This window comes from Amia ocellicauda, chromosome 20 (assembly GCF_036373705.1).
Source record: "Amia ocellicauda isolate fAmiCal2 chromosome 20, fAmiCal2.hap1, whole genome shotgun sequence".
Classification (NCBI taxonomy): domain Eukaryota; kingdom Metazoa; phylum Chordata; class Actinopteri; order Amiiformes; family Amiidae; genus Amia; species Amia ocellicauda.
This window is the reverse complement of record NC_089869.1, coordinates 8,351,228-8,371,904: the sequence shown is the minus strand read 5'-3', so window position 1 is coordinate 8,371,904 and position 20,677 is coordinate 8,351,228. Positions and strand designations below refer to the sequence as shown.

Here is a 20,677-nt window from a genome sequence, read left to right as displayed (position 1 = left end):
CAATCAACCTTTTCCATTTCAATAGTAGAGAATGTTTGCATTGTTGGTCCATTTGGAAGTCAGTTGGCCTGTGTTTATACATATCAATAGAGTAGTTTACACTTTGAGTGTCCGATTCAAGTTTATCTATCGAAATGATATATATATCTCACCATCACCATCAGCCTATATTGATCCACTGCTAGATGAAGGCCTCCCCAAGATGTTTCCACATGCTTCGATCTACAGCTTCACTTTTCCAAGTGTATGATTACATTTTTCCATCTTCTGTGGTCATCTTCTAGGTCTTTTTTCATCTCTTGGGATCCATTCAATAACTTCCTTTGTCCATTTTTGGTCTGTTCTTCTTGCTATGTGTCCAGCCCAGTGTCATTTTTACATTTTCTCTCTTTTAATTATGTCACATATTCTGATTTGTTATATATATATATTCTTGCTTCTGTGCTATTGCTCTAAATTGAAAACGTATTATTTATCTACTTATAGATAGCTTCCCACCAACTAAGCAAAACCTTTGTTCGTAAATAAGGATGGCAGGTAAGATTGCATTTGTTTGTTTGTTTAAAAATTTGCTGAATTGTTATTATGCAATCAGTGCTACATGACGGTCTCGCTGTATCATTGTATCTAGCAGGCCTATGTAATCTGTAGAGTTGTTCAGATGTACAGGAACAAATATTATTTCCGTTGTTAAGGTGTTTATAATGTTTAGTCTAATTGCAGTTCTATTCTAGCTTGAATTATGCAGCTGGAAATGTGTAAATAAATAAATAAATAAATACATTAATTAAAAGCTAATGTAACTACCAACCATAACTCTCAAACATGGGACTCTATTAAACAGAAGGTATGTGGCAATTAATATCAGGATATTGTTAATTTTCGGTTTTAAATAAGTGATGCATGAATATATAGATTAAAAGCAAACATGAACCATGTCCGTATAATGACATCAGTAATACATGTTTACATAGATGAGGCATAAAGAAGACGAGAAAACAAGAATGGTGGACTGCAAGGAACTGGTATATGGAGTTGAGCATGTTTCTGAACCACAGAGCAACATAACGTCTTAAGTAATTACTGTGTCTTTATCAGCCGGTGACACACAGAATGAGCGCTCATGGGAGATAAGCACAAGACCCAAACTGGCAGTAGGAACAATGTTGACACTGCCGGGGCTTTAATTATGGCCATGAGGTCAGCACATTAGCACTGTCAGCGCGGCCCACATGGCTCTCAGGGTCGCTAGGTTGTTATCTGTCCTTGCTGTGGGCTCTCGATGTCAGTCTTTTTGACATTTGCTTTTCTAGGCCCCTCTTTCCTATCAAAATCCCTGACAGCAAGCCTGGCCTTAATTTAGAATGGCATTGAGAGAGCATCTGATTCACACTTGCTGTATAGAGGTCAACTACAAATCCCCTTTGTTTCTTTATGAATTGACTGATTAATAATAATAATAATAATAATATAAATTACCCTGCTTTTAAAAATATATAAGTAATTAAAACAAAACAAAGCAGACCCCTGATCAGTATGTTTGGTGGTGGCAGATTAAGTCCAATCAAATAGACCTGACTTTTGTTCCCTCTTGATGCACCGTCTGTTTGTGAACAGCATTGTAATACCACAAGGTGGCACTAGGGGTTCGTATTTGACTGTACAGCAGCTGTACTTAGTTTCTTCTGCGTATTATTATTCATAATTATTGTTTAGCCAAGTTAAAACCCCTACCCCTACAATTAAAATAGACTAACATGTTTGAAGTTGAACTCAGCCATTTAACTCTATTTGATAAATTAGCCTGGCTGTGATGCCTCAGTTTATGGTGTATACTTGGAAGCAATACAATAAATGCTTTAAGGCTTTGTTCTCTGTTTTTGGTTTGAGACGCCCCTTTTCAGAAGCTTTGTATTGATGCTGGATCTACTAGAAATACTACAATAACATGAAAGGCAGATGAGTACCAAACCCTAGGCCTGCAGCTCAAACAACACTTCACAGGCCGTTAGACTTTCCTAACATGATTTGTTTAAAAAAAAATATATGGCTAAAGCCTTGTTTTAGACTATTCAGATTCAATTAAACATAATATCTGAGACACAGCTTGACATTCAATTGCAGAATTTCAAATTCTCTTGTTTTAACAATAAATTAAGTAGTAAGGTTAAGTAGAAAATACCTTTAACAGCAAATAAAGAAAGCACGCCATCTGGCACTCACAAGGTAGCTTCTCAGTGTGGAATGTTTCAATTCAACAATCTGTGACAACAATTTGTACAATTTGTGATTTACTTAAATACCAACACATTTTAGCTTAATGCCAAAATATGAAAATGCTAAACATCCTAAGCTTATGTCAGCTACAATGTGTTATGTGCAACATATTTTATAAATGAGCAGTGTCATTGGGTTCTGCAGAATAATTACAAAAAAAGTCTCATTTGTGCTGGCTTTTTATTTCAAGGTGAAATGTTGCCCTTTACGAGGAAGTTTACACAGTAAAGTAAGTTTCTACTGCTACTGTTATTATGGGGGATGGTATCTCAGAGTGAGTAAACAGTGTTCCTATTCCTTGTCAGTTTCTTTGTGAATGAGACTTTCCAGAGGAAGTGGGCTGTGGGTTTGGATGTATTTTCTCACTGGATTCACACAATTGAAAATGACAAATCAGAACTTCTCTGTGCATGAAACATTTTGCTATTGTAGAGAGATCCAGTTTCACATCTTAGGTACATATAAATATGGGAAACAGTTACAGATTAACTAGCTGGACTTCTGTGTCTAGAATAACATTTGATAATCCAAAAAGAGCACTAATCTGTGCCTGTAGAACCAATCCACTCCAAAAATGTGGTCTAGGTTTGTAACATACAGTTTGTCCATTAATGGAAGCATTGGAAAATAAACCACAACTTTTACAACAGCTTTCGATAATGCCAGTTGGGTATAATATCAGGATACACCCCTGGGTCTGCTTCCAGTAACCCTTCACATCAAAGCATGAATCTTCATACTTCATTGTACAAAATCACTATTGTGGGTTCCATCCAAATAAGTGCGTCTTCGATATTAATCCATCCTTTGTCTTTGCAAATAGTACGCCTGCTTTTGATGAACCTACATGCAATTCCTAGTCCATTCCTCTTCCTTAGCTGACCCTCACTTTACCAGCATTTATAAGTGGAGCTTCTATAACTGCCCCCTGTTACAAACTTAAATACAGACAGGAATCTACTGAAGGTGCAATATAATCATATCCTTGCACACTTCTGTATCTGGGGATGAATACTTCTGACATAGTGGGAGGTAAAATAAGTATTAAAACACGATTTGTACACGCATGACACTTGGTCATATTTCAAATTCATTGTGCAGACCAATGACACCACTTCCCCTCTTATTAAACCTCACACAGCATATAAAAGAAAACATATATTTAATTGGGGGATATTCAGTAGCAGTAGGGTGCATTATAACACACATACACACAGTGAATTAAAGGGATGCACGTCTTCCCTGTGATCAGATGAAACAGAAACATCAATTTCACAGCATAACGTTTTGCACATTACATTGCCAATATATGCATGTGTATATGTGTGCCAGTGTAGCTCTGTGTCACGTTAAAGAGGAGCCATCTCCCTGTATGATCTATTGCCTGTGTCATGCATGAGTTAAATCGGGCTGCATTAAAACAGCACCATGTATAAAATATGTATGTTGATAACATGAATGTTTCATTATGGACTTTGCAGTTTCATTGCTTCATACAAAGCAGCCAGGCGTGTATAGCCGTCCAGGGCACGCCCAACACTGTGCAGTCTATTTCTGTATTGGCTGGATTTTTTTCCCCGTTTTCCCAGTGTTATTGTACATGGATACAGTGTAGCGGAACAGATAGAAAAGGCGTCCCTGCGTGCTGATCTGCACCCTCACTGGATTCAGAAGCGAGTTTTAATCCGAAAAAGCGGCATATTTTCTCTCTTCTCTCTCTCGGCAAGACGCAGGGAAAAGGCAAATCAGCTGCTCCTCTTTGCCAGACATGTCTACGAGAGGTAAGAGCTGGGCTTCAGTGATCCTGCAGTATGCATGCCTGGGTTGGGGGTGAAAACCGGGCTGTCTGCGCTAGTGCTGCTGTCTGCATGTATATCTTCTCATCCCTGGGGTGGATGTGCAGTGCCCAAAGCCTGCAGGTCAGGGGATCAATTGCGTTACCTTGCAAAACTTCATGATTGTTGTGCGGCACATGAATTATGGCGTCATAGTACCTGTCATTTATTCTGGGCTTTAGCTTTGCATATCTGCCCCAGAAATAGGTCTGCCTGGGCTACAGCTGCCTGAACCTGCCTGAAGTCTGTATGCGGTTTTAATAGTCGAATACGTCATTTTTATTAAAGGTGTGATTTAATGTTGCACGGTGTATTTGTAAGCATCCTTTGAAGTTGAAACCTGGATGTTTTTGCGGCGTCTCTTTGATGGATGTGTTAGTCTTTATGATGATGCCTTGTGTGTTTGATTACGTTAGAAAAAACAAACTTGAATTATTCACAATATGCGCACGACTGAGATCCACACATCATATGAAATGATACATCTTGTACAGTTTCCATTGGAAGTGGCTTAGCTGGCTAGGGCTGCAGTGGGATATGGCCAGGCTTGAGTTTGGGCTGGGAAATATGTAGGCTAAACTACAGTTTTGATGTCAGTTCTTGCACTACTGCAGTGCTTTTCTTAGTGTGGTTATAGTGTGGAAATGTAAGAGCCGTCATATTGTTGCATAGATATTTGTATCTGTCAAATCTAGAGGTAGTAAAAAGTTGAGCTAGAAGAAGATGACTTTGCTCATCATATCCAGCACCTGACAAACGCACCCATCAGACACCTTGCTGTCTTTAGTTGAGTCATTGTTTCCTGTTGGCTGTGTTTGTATCACAGTTTTGCACCAAGCATGATCATAATCAAAGAAAACCAAGAAGTGTGTGCTGTTCGTTCATGGTCAAGAGTCTCAGATTTCTGGTGAGTCCCACCAGAAACACACACCTAGTTTATTGCTGCAGGAAATTGGGTCATTTTAATGTGTTGCTTCTTTATTTTGACACTCTAAAATCACCCAGTGAATTCATAATTCAGTGCCTCGGTGATCTGTGTTGATTTTGAATGAGGTTGTCCTCTCCTGCCACAGTTCTTATGAAGCAAAATGGATTGCTTTGATTGCCCAGTGCATAAAAAATCATTGCAAGGGCATGTTGGATGGAACCCAGTCCGAGGTGTCAGAAAGGGGCCCGTTAAAAATAGTCTGCAATGGCACGATGGATCAGATGTCTATTGTTACAGTATTCTGTTATACTGCGGTAAGAGCCATTGAGCAAATGGAGTGTAATTCAGCAATATTGACTACTAGTTTAACTGGCTTTTTAAAGGTAGGCTGAATAAATGGTGAAAATCCTACTTAAACGTATGGGATAAGATTTATTTATTGTCATTTAACTCACTTGCTGGCAACACAGTTTCCATTTTGAGTATATTCTGATACATACAAGAGTCTGGTATCTCAGTGGGTTGCTCTTCCATTGCCCACAGAGACTGAGCACGTTAGCTGAGCCAAGTGACAGATTTTGTTTATCAGCAGGGGCCACACCGGCCACCGTAAATCAATGACCGGACTAATGCAGCTACAGTATGAGATTATAAATGATATTTCTTGTACTCGATGAAGCATTACCATAGAAGGAGGTTTAGGGTTGAGCATTTCCATGCTGCAGGTGATCTGAAGTGTTCTCTTGGTCGCAATTGACATTTTATTTTACATCTAGTGTTTCTGATAATTCCATGAAATAAAAATGGTCTTTGAACTCTTTTCAGACTGTCTGTATTACCTGGTGGGAAGGCAAAGTAGTAGAAGATTTTCTTGGTAGCTAGAGCTGGATGGCAAGCAATAATTGACTCAAACTGCCTCAGGTACTTATTAAAAGGCGTGAGTAATACCCATTATTTTTAACTTGTGATGTAGACGGAAACAGTGTGCATAATTGATGTTTTTATGTCTGGTAAAATATTGCTTTCCCCCCAAAACCATCAGGCATCCCTCTCTTCTTTCAGCTACAGAAAAAAGTGAATATGGGATGGTGGGATAGCTCAAAGTTTTGTTTACGAAATGTAATGTAAATATATACTATTAAAACACATGCCAAATATGTTTTGTATTGGTATAACTTTATAGATGACAATGAAAGTCATTTTTATATTTATTTTATAAGCAACTATGTTTTGTTACTCATTCAAACTGTATCTGACCGAAACAGGAAGCTGGATTCTGTTTGCCACACATTTCAGTGCTTTTGTAATTCAGCCCTTTAGTCAAAACCTTTAAATGCCCATTCCATTTCCTTTTAACCCATTAAGTGATTTCAGAGAGTTTTTCTCATTACTAATGAATCCCTAAGGATGTGTACTAAGTAATCGTTTGCTGTTTGGACAATTCCTGCAGCGTTAAGGAGCAGGATGTCCTTGAAACATTGAACACAGCTTTACCTGCTAAGAAGAAGCTTCATTTTGAACTCCAAATCAATAAACTAAGTATATGCTGGCAAAAAGGTTTGAGGGAGTGTGCTAGGGTGAATCATAAAGTGAGAAGTTGCCCGGTAAGCCCTTTGCTACATTAAAATGCCTTTGTCTGCCTTTGAATTGGAAGTGGTGTAAGATTGGAGGAATTTCAGCCACAACGGGGAGGGCTTTTTATCATCACTGGAAATGGAAAAATAAGTCAAATGCTGTGCTCTGTTTTCATTTTGAGGCTGTACTGTAAAAGCTATTTTTAGTCTTGCAAGAGTGCATTCTCCTAGAGACAAGGTTCTGCCATCAAAGAGCGAGGATTCTCAAATGATATGCTGTGGAAAGTTTGTTTGTCTTCTCATTAAAAAAAAAAAAAAGTTTTTTCTTTCTCTCACTCTCTCTTTTTGATTTTGCTTTCTCACTTACTACAGTTAGTTTTTCTTTTTCTTAAGACTAAAATTAAATTAGATTAATGGCTTCATTTTCTTTTGTAGATTTATATACGAAGACGTGTTTTTTTTAATTGTGTACTCGCAGAAGATTTGCAAGACCTCTCTTCAAAGCTTACTTGCTTGAATCACATTTGAGTCATTACACTCCCTTGAATTGGCACGTATAATTAGTTTTGATGATTTATTTTTTCTGGTGGGAGCAGGAGAGATTGTATAGAACAAACCCAGAAAATGACTAGACTTTTCCATTATCCAATGACAATCTGAAAAATGTATTTTAATGGCATTTTATTATATGTAATTTTCCCAGGAAAAAAATAGGTATCCTTTTGTCATCATAACATTGTTGCAGTCAAACATTGTTATTAGCTGAGCTGGAATCCCATTTGTGGACTGCAATTCAAAATAGCTTTCCATTTAAACATTTTTTTGGAGTGCTTCAAATGTAGTCAATGTTGACAATCAAGACATTTTCTTTTTAAGCGTTGAGTGGGACATTCAAAACGTTAGCTTTAACATTTACTGTTAATAGTTGCCAAAGCTAATGTTACATAAGTGCTGCGAATACTTTGAAAGCTGTTTCATGCTCATATTTACACTCATTTGTTTATACATTTGGGATGTATAAAGGAGGGATACTAACCTTATGAGCATTTAATAGAGCAATCCATGATAGTATGATAGTCCTGTGTAGCACAGCTAGTTACATACAATTGAAGCCACAGCGTAGCATGATTTAAGGATGTTGCATGAGTGAAAAACCCAGGTCAAATTGGGGGCATCCTAGCCAACCACCCTGTTGGGCCTTCAAGTCCCTCGCCGCCAATTTACCCAGCTCTGTCTTCGAGCTCTGGTAGGCATGGCTCCTCAATCCTCTAAAGGCAACTGGCACAACTTCTTGTGATCAACAACTTGTGATCTCCAGGTTATCAGAGGCATGACCAGACAACATTTGTAATGTTTTTGTATTTGTTTTATTAGAGGAGTCACTTGGGAGCCCTTCTTTAAAGTACGCATACTGTAATCTCATCTGAAGTTCACCATGCCTGAAACTACATGTAGATGAAGATGGCCACCCTACTAAATCTGCTGTGTAAATTGAGTAACTGAGTTGATTTAATGGTCTTCTGGTGTAGCACATTCAGAGTGGCCTAAAATATATAACCTTCAGGGAATTGAGAATAGCAGACACTAAGGCTAGATCTAGGCAGCATATAGTAGATGTGTTGAAGCATTTTTGTGTTAATCGTAGCATACTCGACCGTTTCTTGATATACACTTAAGACCTCATTTTTATAAATGTTTTAAACGGTTGTCATGCTCTGAAACACAATAACAACTCATGCCGAAACGAGGAGCAAGAGCAGGGGAAATAACAGATGCATACTCATTAATAAGTCTGACAAAGACTTGCCTCATAGGGTCGGAAATGTCATAATTCAGTAGTCGGATTATTGTAATTCTTGTTTTCAAATAAGTGGTGGGAATATTAATTCTCTGTCATTTAGGGGGGGTTCATTTGCTTCCTAATAGGCACTTGTCAGTTCCTGAGGCCTTGTTTTGGGGAGCTTAAAATAAAAGATAATGGAATTGCAGTAAATAGATCTTGTACTGTACCACAGTGTCTTTCCCTCTGGACTACACTTTTGAGTTACTGTGCTATTCTAAGGGACTACTACTGAATTTATAGCGTGGTAAATATAGCCATTTTAATGCCTTCATATGCACTAATTTTGGTAGCCAACTACATTTCAAGTCGAATGACTAAGACTCAATTCCCCAGCACTGTTTTCTGTGGGTCTATAAAAAGCAACCCTTCATTCTGCATTGCTATACATAGATTCCCTGCTTAATAATGTATATTTTGGACAGTTGAAGGCCCACAAAAATGTCTAGATTTGTGTTCCCCTCGCAGAAGAAGGCTGGGAATTACTTATGACTCACAGTCTTTCCTTGACGTTTGTAGTTTATTTTGGGTGCGTTTCAGCTCCGAAACCATCCATTGGAAAATTGAACAACATCTGGTGGTGCTACTGAATTTTGCATCATAGGCCTTGAGCAGCTGCATGGCTTTGACTGGCTGGTGTTTTAGCTCTATGAAGACCTGAATATGGAGTTTTGAACAACAACATCATACATAATTATAACCTTTTTTCCCCCCAATACAATAAAAAAATGTCATACATGGGTTCACAGAATAGCTTGGTGCCTTTAAAGATGCAAAGTTTGAAATCCCTCGGTTCTGGATTGGTTTGTATTTTTGGTTTGTATTATATTCTTTAGATTTTTGTTCACTATTAGATCACTGTGAAGAGGTTTCATAGTGGTCTACTCAGGCTTTGTTGTGGTCGTGGAAGGCAATTGTGTACACTAAACCACAGCCAGAGATGCAGAACATGTTTTTGATATTGCTAAAGATGAGTAACAGGCTTTGGCTTGGATTTTGACATTTCTATTGAGAGTGCAGGGTTTGTTTTCAAACATTACATCAGCTTCACATTTAGGTTAGGGCTTAGTTCTCAAATTCTTCTGGTCTCCAAAGGTAGTGGTTTAAAAATAGTGCAATACTGACCTTATTTCTCTTCCTCTGCACATGGTAACGTGGAACCTGTCCTGCTAGTTGCTGGCATTGTGGAGCTCGAAGGAACATGCAGAATGTTATAAAAGGCTATAAAAGGCTCACGCTGCACAAGTCTGGGGAAATCGCACCTCGCTGCCCCCTTGAACACTGGGCAGAGGTTTACTCATCCACAGTCTTGCTTTGTTACGACACCTGTGCTTTGGAAACTTTGCACATGAAGTCATATTGTGTGTGTCGATGCAGCTCGGGTGAAATATTTGAAGCATTTGGGGGCGGCGGGAGAATTTTGGGAATGCTTAGCATTTCTTGAGAGATGGGCAAGCTGGTCCACTTTGCTTGGTAGTTCATCTTTGTAGATTAGCCAGTAATTAGCAGGAATTATTTTCTTTTCTTCTTTCCCAGACAAATACAAGTAAAAGAGTACTCGAATCAGGGCACACTTAGGGAAGGCAAATCCCACCGTGCTGCTCAGATTAGGACACCGTCAGTCTGTTTGTGACTGCAGTAACAGATTGTGCCTGGATTTTTAAAGCTTTACAATAGCTAGATGTATGGTTCACTAATATCTCAGGGTTTCTGTTGATATGCTTTCTCTGTCTTCTGCTTCCTCCTCCGTGTGCAGTGTTGGCCTGGGGTTTTGGATGCTGTGATGTCACACCCTGCTTTGGTCCTCGGCAACTCCGGTGTCTGCTGGTTTTCCTTTTTTCATGATAACTATCCAATCACTCCAGCTTCCCATCTGGTTCTGCTTGTTCATACGTTTTTTTTTATCCTAGGAACAGTGGCTGGTGGATGGCGGGGAGGGGGAAGCAGCGGCTGGGCGTAGCAGTGAATAGGGGATCGGGGAGTGTAAATGCAGAGGGATTTAATTGTTGTCTTTTTGACTAATCAGGCTTGATTCCACCAGGAAGTCCTTTCTCTCCATTAATTATGACTCTCAGCAGCCGGGCTTTGGCAGACAATACAGAAGCATTCCTCTCACTCAGACGTAACTAATGACTCACACTGCACAATGAGCGCCGGACTGCGGGAAAGAAAGTATCGCGTCGAAGCGCACAGTTGCGAGAGCTCACCTGCTTAGTGCGATGCGTTGGGGAGGGAGATGCCAGGTTGCTGAGTTGGCAGGTTTTGCGGCTTGGTACGGCATGGCATTCCTGTTCCGAAGAGTACCAGGGGATTAGATTCACTTGATTGAGTTGAAGTATACTCCCACAAGGAAAGTTGACTGCCATGTTCGGTTGTAAGTGTATGGATTGGAAAGTTGGTTACGCTGACTGACGCTGTTCATTGAATGAAGAGGTCATCTGGCTGGGACGTGGGATCAGTTTAGTGCTACTGAGCATCTTTCTCTCTCTCTCTGTCACTCACTCAATGATTCTAGTTGAGGGAATGCATTCACATTAGTGTTCAGACAAGGAAAGCAAAAATAAAATAATATTGAACAGGTTGAATTTGGCTGCAGAGAAAAAGTTGCACACAACTGTCTATTAGTAAGCGTGAAAGTGTAAACGTTAAATTGGTGGGAAAACTTTGAAAGTCATTCTCATATATTAAAGCAACAATAAAACTTCTCATTCATATATCTATGTGTTAAAGCTCTCATGCACCTTTTATGTATAGTATTACATCACACTGTTAAATATAATATTAATTATATTCAGTTTGATGGTTAATATTGATGGTCTTTACTGATAAATGCTATTGAATGATTTAAAAAAACAAGGATAGATTGTCTGGTCTCTGTTTTGCTGGCAGAGATGAGTTTTTACTACACACTTAGTGTTTGGCAAGGGTATCTCTTCCTGTTAAAACATTTCAGTGTGTAGGTGATTACTACAATTGTGTAAACTGCATAGAAATCAGTGTCCTTGAATGTAAATGGAGGGATCCTTGTTTTAAAATGGAAGAGGAGAGAGAGGTTGAGAAGGTTGGGTATGTTTATTTGCAGATAAAGCGTGATTTATTAATTTGTTAAAAAGAGGTTGGGTTCCCACTTCATTCTTCGGTCTCCTGCTCAGCATCACAACATCATTAAAATAAATGCATATTCACTTCCCTCTTTTCAGGTGAAGTAAATCATTTCACTAAGAACCCTTGTGGTCGGCCGGGATAAGCTTCTTCTATAGACGCTGTGTGTGCATGTGGTAAAGCAATTAACCCCCTGTCCCGAGAAGAGACGATGAACTCAACGGAAAACACAGTGGAGGAAAGGGAGTGTTGTGCCAGACATCGTTCATAAAGCAGGAAGGGTCACTTTCACCTGTCGTTTCAGCCCCTCGCAGCTGGCAACACTCTTTTGCACTCTCGCTGATGGGTTGGCACAGAGCTGGCGTCAAGATCTGCCGTCTTCTCTTAATAAAGGCCGCTGTGCGAAAGTGCGCAGTGGAACCAGGTCCAGAACAAATGTTTTTTGAAATTGAATCTGCTCAGAAAAGAGAAACCTCCCACGTGAGCGGGGTGAACAAAGGAAAGGTGTATTAACCCATGTCTCCTGAAAAAACACTCCACACACACATACACACACAATGAAAAACAAAACCCATCACACTAAAACAACAGCTCTTCTTGTTCTACAGAGCCATGGGGTCTTCTAGTTTTCTCTTGACTCCTCACGACTTAAGTGGATTAATTATGTGTTTGATTGTTTTACATTAAGATTCCAGTTCATCATTAGCTATTGTGAATGAAGTGTCACTGCAATCAAATTACTATTCTATGTAATTGATGGGTGATTATATTAGTGTCTTCCTTTATTTAAAATAAAAAAAGTTTTAATTTCCTCCAAATATAACCTCTACCCTGGGGAATTAAATGGTTAGATTCTTAAAACCTAAATCAACTGAAACAAATAACACATTTATAGAATTTGTAATGGCGAGGAACATTTCCCAATTCAGCCTACACAGATTTCTGAAACAAAATGGTAACTAAATAAACAGCACCCTGCAATTAGGATCAAAACTCTTCATAATTACCAGTTTGACAGTAGTGTTTAGTATCAAGTATCACATTTATTATGGGAGATGTCCCACTACCGAGGGATTTGCATTTGTGTTTTGTTTTTTTCTGCCCTTCTGTTGAGAAAAATGTAGCCTAGTTTCTTATACAGACTGGGATAGGTGTTATTAGATGTGTTAAATGCTCATTTAGCACAAGTATCTCCTCACTAACTTTTCATTGTAGAGCCAGTCTTTTATTATGATGGGAAATCATGACAGAGCTTATCTAGAAGGAACTACAATGTAATTAGTCTGTCTCTCTCATCGACAGAAAGTTTCAGACTTAGTGACTAGGTTGCATCCTTCACAAAACCACTATTAACCATGTCATTTAAGTGTGTTTTTCTTCAGGTCTTTTACAGTAGTTGATTTGCAAATTATTTTGCAGCAGTGCCTGATTGGGTAAACTTTCCCTTCGATGTCTGTTTTGTGAAATCTGTGTAAGATAGGGCACTCGCTGAGGCAACAAATACTTTGGATAACATAAATGTCAGCTGTAATTTAGATGCAAGATTCAGCTTGGCAGTACATCTGTTCAAACGATAAGGCATATAAAAGCAGCCGAAGAATTAAAGCACGTACTTTTGTGCTAAACACACTTGTATTGTAGGGCTTGTCTTTAGAAACTTGTTTCCTAAAATATTGCAGTGAAACGGTACCTGGAAAGTTCACCTCAGAGCATTTGACAGAGGCTTGATTTGGTGAATCATCAGAAATAACCGGGTGTTACTGGTTTGTGGAATTGGGCCATGAACTAGTTCACAAATGGTGCTAAAGAAAACAAAGCAGAACAGGAACAATTAGTGTTTTTTCCCCCCGAAAAAAATGAGGACAACTTTAAATCCCAAACATTATCACAAATTTGCAGTCATCTCACCTCAATTTAGCTCTCTCTCTCTCTCTCCATGTCATCACCATCAGCCCATATCAATCCACTGCTGGATGAAGGTCTCTCAAGATGTTTATACTTGTTTCTACCTGTCTATCCATCTATACATTATTATTGTTATCTTAATGACATATTATAAAAAAAGCTGCAGCTTCCTTTTGTAGATTTTCAAGTTCCAAGTCTCATTGTTGCCATATTACATTACTGGCTGTTTCAAGACCTACAGAACACAATAGTGGGGAAGCAGGACAAAGGCGTCAAGGAAGGGAGTGAAAGCAACATTTGAGTTCCATGCACTTACTGCATTAATTTTCCATTCTGTTAAGTTTCCTCTGTAGTTTGGTTATACGTCTGCATGGAGGAATGTGAAACTGTAGAAGTCCAGACCGTATCAGGTTAAAGAATATGCAATAATACTCATGCCGTGATGTTGCACTGTCAGCGTTGCTCCAAAGGCATTTGTGCAAAGATATCTGTAATGAGCAGAACAGAGCCCTGTCATATTAATATGAGCTCAAGGCAAACATTGTGGAATTGTCCGATTGTCCTGCACCACTACTGTACATTGGTATAACTATCAGCAGTGTGGATCAGGGCCTCTCGTGATGGACAAAGCAAAGTTACCAGATGAAAAGCTGTTAGTCCCTGGTATATGTAAGTGTTGGTTGTATTTATTTTTTAGGCCAGGCTGTTCATTTTTTCATGTTTGGTCTCTGCTATTTGTTTTTCTTTCTGAAGGTGGGATGCTGGATGTATAGGCTACATGTTTTTGTCCCAGTCACCCCTTTTAAAGTGTTGTTTATTTTATCACGATTCTTGTTGAAGATGCCCTGTTACTGTCAGGTGATTTATATTGCATTTTGTTCCAGCATTTAATGTCAAGGCTAGAAAGAGGAAATTTAACACATTGTTGGAGCTTGTACCGTGGAAATTATAAATACACTTTAGATGGAGGGTAAAATTATTGAAAGTGGTTCATGTGGCAGATTTCAGAGAGTAATGCTCATCCAGTTATTATTATTTCTAAGTTCATTTTTTATTACATGACATTTTTGTTTTGTTTTCTTGCATATTAGGAATACTATAGTACAAATGCACTCGGATGTTCTCAGCTGCATGTGTTGAGGGTGGGAGCAGCCAGTAAACCAGGCTTAGAGAAACACAGTTTTTAGTTTTTTCAGTTGTTATGCATGGCTAACAGTCTGTCTTCTGGTGGTTGATGAATGTGTTCCAAGCAAGCATGGGTAAATATTTCGGGAATCATTTTTTACTGTAACTGAGTCTACAGTATACCAGTGTGCCCTTTCTTTGTCCCAAATATTGTGTTTGCAGTAGAATCTGTGGTGTTTAAAGGTCCTCTGTACTCCCTAAAATGTGCAGGCCTCCTTTTCATCCTCCATACAAAGATTAGTGACTAATCCTCTTCAGACTTTGCACTTCCAAAAATCAACTAAAGCTCCCAAGCGATGCTGCAGATTTGTGTTATGTGATATGGTCCTACCCTAAGGTTTTATCATGTTTACTTTGGATGTTGTCAACCCCACATATATTACAAATGCAACTGTGTATTCTGTGAACCTCTATAGTGCAGTGGTTCTCAAACCTGTCCTGTGGGACCCCCTACCCTGCTGTTTTTTGTTCCAACCGAGCTCACAATTACTTAATTGAACCCTTAATTGAAGTAAATTGATTACATTTGACTTTTACGTTGTGTAACTGATAGAAACATTTGTTCCTTAAGATAATTTCCTTATACAATGTTATACTCAAGTTTAAAACCCTACTGTTAAAAATAATGAAAAGGCTCTGATTTAGGAAATTATTAGTTCAATTAAGGGTTCAATTAAGTAATTGAGAGCTCGGTTGGAACAAAAACCAGCAGGGTAGGTGGTACTCCAGGACAGGTTTAAGAACCACTGAATTCAGCAACAACTGGACAAAATAACGTAACCTCATGGTTTGTGCGATTGCAGTGAAAAGCAAGAAGCAATTCTGGTAATACATTAAACTTCAAAGTCTGTGCCAATCTGGATGGTGTTGCATTATGTAAGTCATTAAGTTGTCCAATATCTAAAGAAATAAGAGCACAGGTCAGTCTCTCAGCTGGGAACAAAACCATCTATTCTGTCTCCAATCACATAGAATCTCATAGATACTTTTATGTAGCTCTGGGGACTTCCAGTACAGCACTAGGAGCTGTTGCAGTACATTCAGTTTGGTACAGAGCATATTGACGTTCTTCACAGATAATTTCTCTGTCGTTGACTGGGAAGACATATTGTACACAATGAAGTGTGAGAAATATGCCTGGATGTATATTATGAATAACATTAATCTTTTGTTAGAAACTTAGAACAGCTAGACAGGCATGTTATGCAATGAATGATAGTAAAGAAACTTGTCTAGCAGACTTTGCCGAATCTTCTGTGACAGTGCAAGTGGGTTTTTCCAAAGCAGAAACATATACATTTCAAACCCCTTCACACTGAAGTATCTGGCATGTTCTTGCTCTTGTAAGCTTCAGGTGGTAGCATTTGCTCTTATAATGACTGCATGGAGTTTTATGAGAAGACGTTATATTTGTGAGCACATATAAAATCAACAATTGGTCACATCTGGTTATTGGTGGGGTTGAGCAATGCTTCATTTATTTTTTTCAGACCTTTTCTGTATTGTTTACTGTTGCAGTCTTACTACTTCCTTTAGCATTTGTTGTTAAAATACTGTAGTGCAACTGTTTTGAGATACTGTTGATGGTTTTCAGGGCATTGATACAGCACTGAGATCGGTCTTATTTTTATGCGCTGTCTGTCATTGCATATAACACTTGAAGATCTGCATATTACATAGTAATAGCAGAAAGAAATACAGTATTATTTCACCACTGAGTTCCTGGATATTAAAGGCTGTAAACATTTTTAGAAGTGAGAAAAGATTCTGTTTTCATTACATTTATTTCAGGATCTCTCATCTCACAATTAAATGTTTCTACCTCCTCGCACCTGTGGTATAACATCAGTGTTTTGATTCTAATTTTGTATGAGAGTACATTTTGAACACTGCAATTCTTTTCTATATTAAACATTTTTAGAAAAGCCCATCGTAAGCAAATTCAAATGTGTAATGAAGCATGTGATTGTCATTTGCTTAAGCCAGGCACATTAATTAAGTAGCTTCCTCGTCATACAGACAATCCCAGTCTAAATTCTCAGTTTCAAAGCTTTCTATGAGGACTTAATTGGAGTTCCTGGAGATGCTTGTCAGCAAATGCAAGAGCAATTATATCAATTATATCTTCATAACTGGATCTAGGGCTTAGTGCATAATAATCTCTAATAGGATAAGACGTAATTGTGCTGGCCTACCTGCCAATACAGATGATTTGACTGGAGACATGCTGAATTGTGGCTGTGTGTTATTTACCAAACATACCATGGAGACCTAAAGCAATCCTTTTCCAGCCATGAGGGTCTTGAATAAGAAGGTACTACACAAGCAGTGGGCATCATACTGTATCCCGTATGTTTGGGTTCTCTTTGTTGTCTAGCCGGTATCGAGTCATATTGATGGGTCTTGTTTTCGTTTGCTTTGTGTGTTCTTGTGGAGTCATGAGCGATGGCCATCTCTGATATCGCTTTTAATAGCGGGCCACAGGTACAATTTCCAACATACATTTCCAACGTATGACAATGTAGCTCATACTGTTTGTGGTGGAAGGGGCGACGGCGGTAGCGGCTTGTGATCTGGAACTGAAGAAGGAGCAGCTCCTTGTGCCGTTTATTTGCGGCCTGTAGCCGGGGATAGCCTACGCAATCTCTTGTGCCAGCCTGATGCCCTGCACCCGTAGTCGTGCTGCCTCAGCGTGACAGTACGCCAAAGGAGGAAGGCTCACACTGCCCCAGTTGATTAGAGTGGCACTGAAATGATTTCCTGTGGAACTGCAATGCATTTTTCTCAGCCTGGTGCCACAGAATCATTTGTTATTCCCATTGAGGTTACATAAGGAGTACATTGGACGGTTAGTGGGGATACAGTATTTAACTGAGCATGGAAATGCAGCCATAGCCTTAGGAGGGTGAACGTCGTTGGAGTTACTCAGTTTCTAAAGATATCAGAGCGCTGCCAAAACTGGCTGGGCTTTACACAACAAACCCCAGCCAATGCAGAAGCCGCCCACTTGGATAATGTGGAGTATTTCCTCATGTTAAATGTGACAGCGTTACTGAAGCTGCTGATGTGTGCGTGGATACAGTAAATACTGTAGTAACAGCACTTTAGCAGTGTTCCTGGAGAGGCCTGGTCTTGAATGCATGACAGGTCTTTGCCAACTGGTTTAGTAAGGTAACTGTTGCAACAACCCTGGTTTCATTGATGTTTTCCTTTAATATTAACTTGGCATTAAGGAAGTTATTTTTGAGACTTTGTCCAGAAAGTTCGAAGTGATTAACATGGGTTATGTAATAGCCTGGGTAAGGGTGTCAGCTAATAAATAAATAATACAATGCAACCTCCATATAACGCAGGTGTCAGGGCACAACTTTAACACTAGCGTTACAAGTGAAAGTAACATTTCCCTAGTTTTGGAACCCCTCTTTCTTTTTATATAGTACAGTATCCTATACTACGGAAGCTTATTAGCACCATAGAGAAATAAATTTGATTCCGTTAATATGAGATAATACTGTGTTATAACGCAATAGTTATTGCGTTAATACTAGATAATATTGCAATATTTCACAAAAATTATTGCGTTCATACAAGATAATATTGTGTTTGCAATTATTGCATTAATACAAAATAAAGCGTTATTTCACAATAATTATTGCGTTAACACCAGTTCAATTTGCTTTGACATTCAGATCATTATAGAGGAGCATCAAACATACATTACATTTATTATTTTTTAGTTGCATTACATGTTTTAAGTTAAATGGTTAAATATGCTTCAAACATAATCCTCACTACATATGCCTACAATCTATTTACCACAAAAGTTTTTAAATAACGCAAATATTATCTATTATTAATGTAACAATTTTGTTTTTCTTAGTGGCTCTACTAAGCTTCCATACAATATAGTACACAATGACGAAAATAACCAAACTATTAACACTTCTACTGATTCACATTTCTGTAATCTACTCACATTTACTGCCTCCTTTCCAGACAATTGTAAGGTGATCTAGTTTGATGGAACTGATGACTGTGTTTTTTCAGTACATAGTCCTTAATAATCTGATGCAATAAATGAAGGTGTTCACTACCAGTGTGATGTTCTAACCATGTCATCACCTCTCATCTGAGTAAACATCACTGTTGTAAGCTGCTCCTCAAGAAACACTTGACACAGCTAGAGAACACAAACATAATGTACCCACGCATAGCGGACTACAGACTTTGCTTTCTCTATTGCAAGGATATATAATATATAACATGTCCGTCTTGTTGGGAAATTATAATATCTGTGGTATGTCCGAAACCAAAAAATAACTGTCTGGTTTTTAAAATTATAATCAGGGGCTGTATCTGCTTTGTTAGTTAGAACACATTTTTTACATATTTGGGTAACTATTCTGATTGGCATTGACTTATTTGCAAGCAGACATTTCTTTTCACAATCTGCACTGTCCTTACATTGTGTGCTTTACATAACTAGGCCTATAAAGTCACTTCAAGCATTTCATTGCTGTTAAATCCCAAATGAAAACAAGTATATTACTGGGATCAGTTTCCATTTCATGAGGCATGATACAAACACTGCTGGTGTTAGCAAATGCTGTGAGGGTCACTTGCCCTACGTGTTGTGACGTCTGGGCTCTCTAATATTCACTCTTCTGCAGTCTGAGGTCCGTACTTGCTTAAGTATTGTCTCCACATCCATTTCTACTGGAATGAGCGCTGGGGAGAAAAATGATTTTTCTTATTAAATGTGGCTCCCTGGATTGGCTAACTGTAAACGTAGGTGCTCCTCTGATGAATGGTATTATGTGAGACATGACTGTGCCTTGATTGAATCCTACCAGGTTGTTCAGTTCAAACTATTTCAGTTCCAGAGCTGATAGGATGAGTATGCTCTTCCAAAATACATTTAACTTCAGGAGAACGGCAGTTGCTGACATCAGTGAATTGTGTCATCATTGCTTTTAAAACAGAAGGCCTTAACCAAATCCTTTGAAACCTAATTAATCCCAATCAGTAATATGTACCTTAATATCTTGCCAAGAACATATATCTTTTTTTTTTTTTTTTTACTTATTTAGTTAGTTAATGGCATTTTGACAGTTAAGTCCATAAATTTCATTTGCTGCTTTTGGGCATTTTCTATCATTCACTGTTAATTAGTGGACTCTTAGCTAAATAAACAAATAACTTGTTGCAGTTACTAAGCAACCTTTGCAAGTTAAGTGTCCGCTGACAGTATAACCGAATGCAAAGTTATTCAAGGGGTAATTTAAGCCACATGAATATAAAGTACAAAAGCCAAGCAAAGTGGAACTGGAAAAGATGACATTATTCACAAAGAATGTCTGATATTTATTTTACACAACTCAAAATACTGCCAATTACTGACAGGAATGATTTAACACTCCCCAACACTGGCATGTTTTGAAATGCAATTCAGTATTTGGATCAAACAGACACACATTACAAGTTCAAGAACTGCAATCTGAGAACAGCAGAGAAACAGATTACTTGACTCGGACATTCACCTCAGGAACAAATGTGCTCACCCAATAGCAGCATGACATCTAGGTTTCAGTCCTATAGGCATGCTGTCATTGTAGCAACGATATCCAGGTGCTGCTGGGATATTGAGCACCATCGGTCTGTAGTAGCCAAAGACCAAAAGACTCACTTGTGCAGCTGTTTTGGACAATGTCCATAAAGACCCTTTCATGACACAAGGGATGATGCCTGAAGAATGTGTTCTAGCAGTCAGTTGTCTGAAATTCACCCTAGCATGGATACAACTCCACCCTTTCCCCTAAAGCTCTGTTTTGTGGATTTTGCTTGTTAAATCTATTTTAAGATTTTTGTCTTAAATGTTTTTTCCTTCTGAAATACTAGAATATGAATCTAGGAAACTAAACAGTTTGATGAAGCAGTGGCATCGTGGTGAGGAATATTCTTCAGCATGGTCAATGATCAGATAGGGTCTCCCCAGTGCAGAGAAACATCTTCTTATCCCAAACTCACAACT

General features: G+C 38.6%; 1 protein-coding gene across 1 annotated transcript in view; it reads left to right on the top strand.

Annotated features, from left to right (window-relative positions):
• The first annotated feature begins 3,897 nt into the window (after positions 1-3,897).
• The window catches only part of ablim1b (actin binding LIM protein 1b), a 128,303-nt gene continuing 111,523 nt past the window's right edge, over positions 3,898-20,677 (top strand). The window contains exon 1 of the mRNA XM_066693223.1: positions 3,898-4,058. Coding sequence (XP_066549320.1) covers positions 4,046-4,058 — 13 coding nt within the window. The 5' untranslated portion in view covers positions 3,898-4,045. The remainder of the gene's footprint in view (positions 4,059-20,677) is intronic.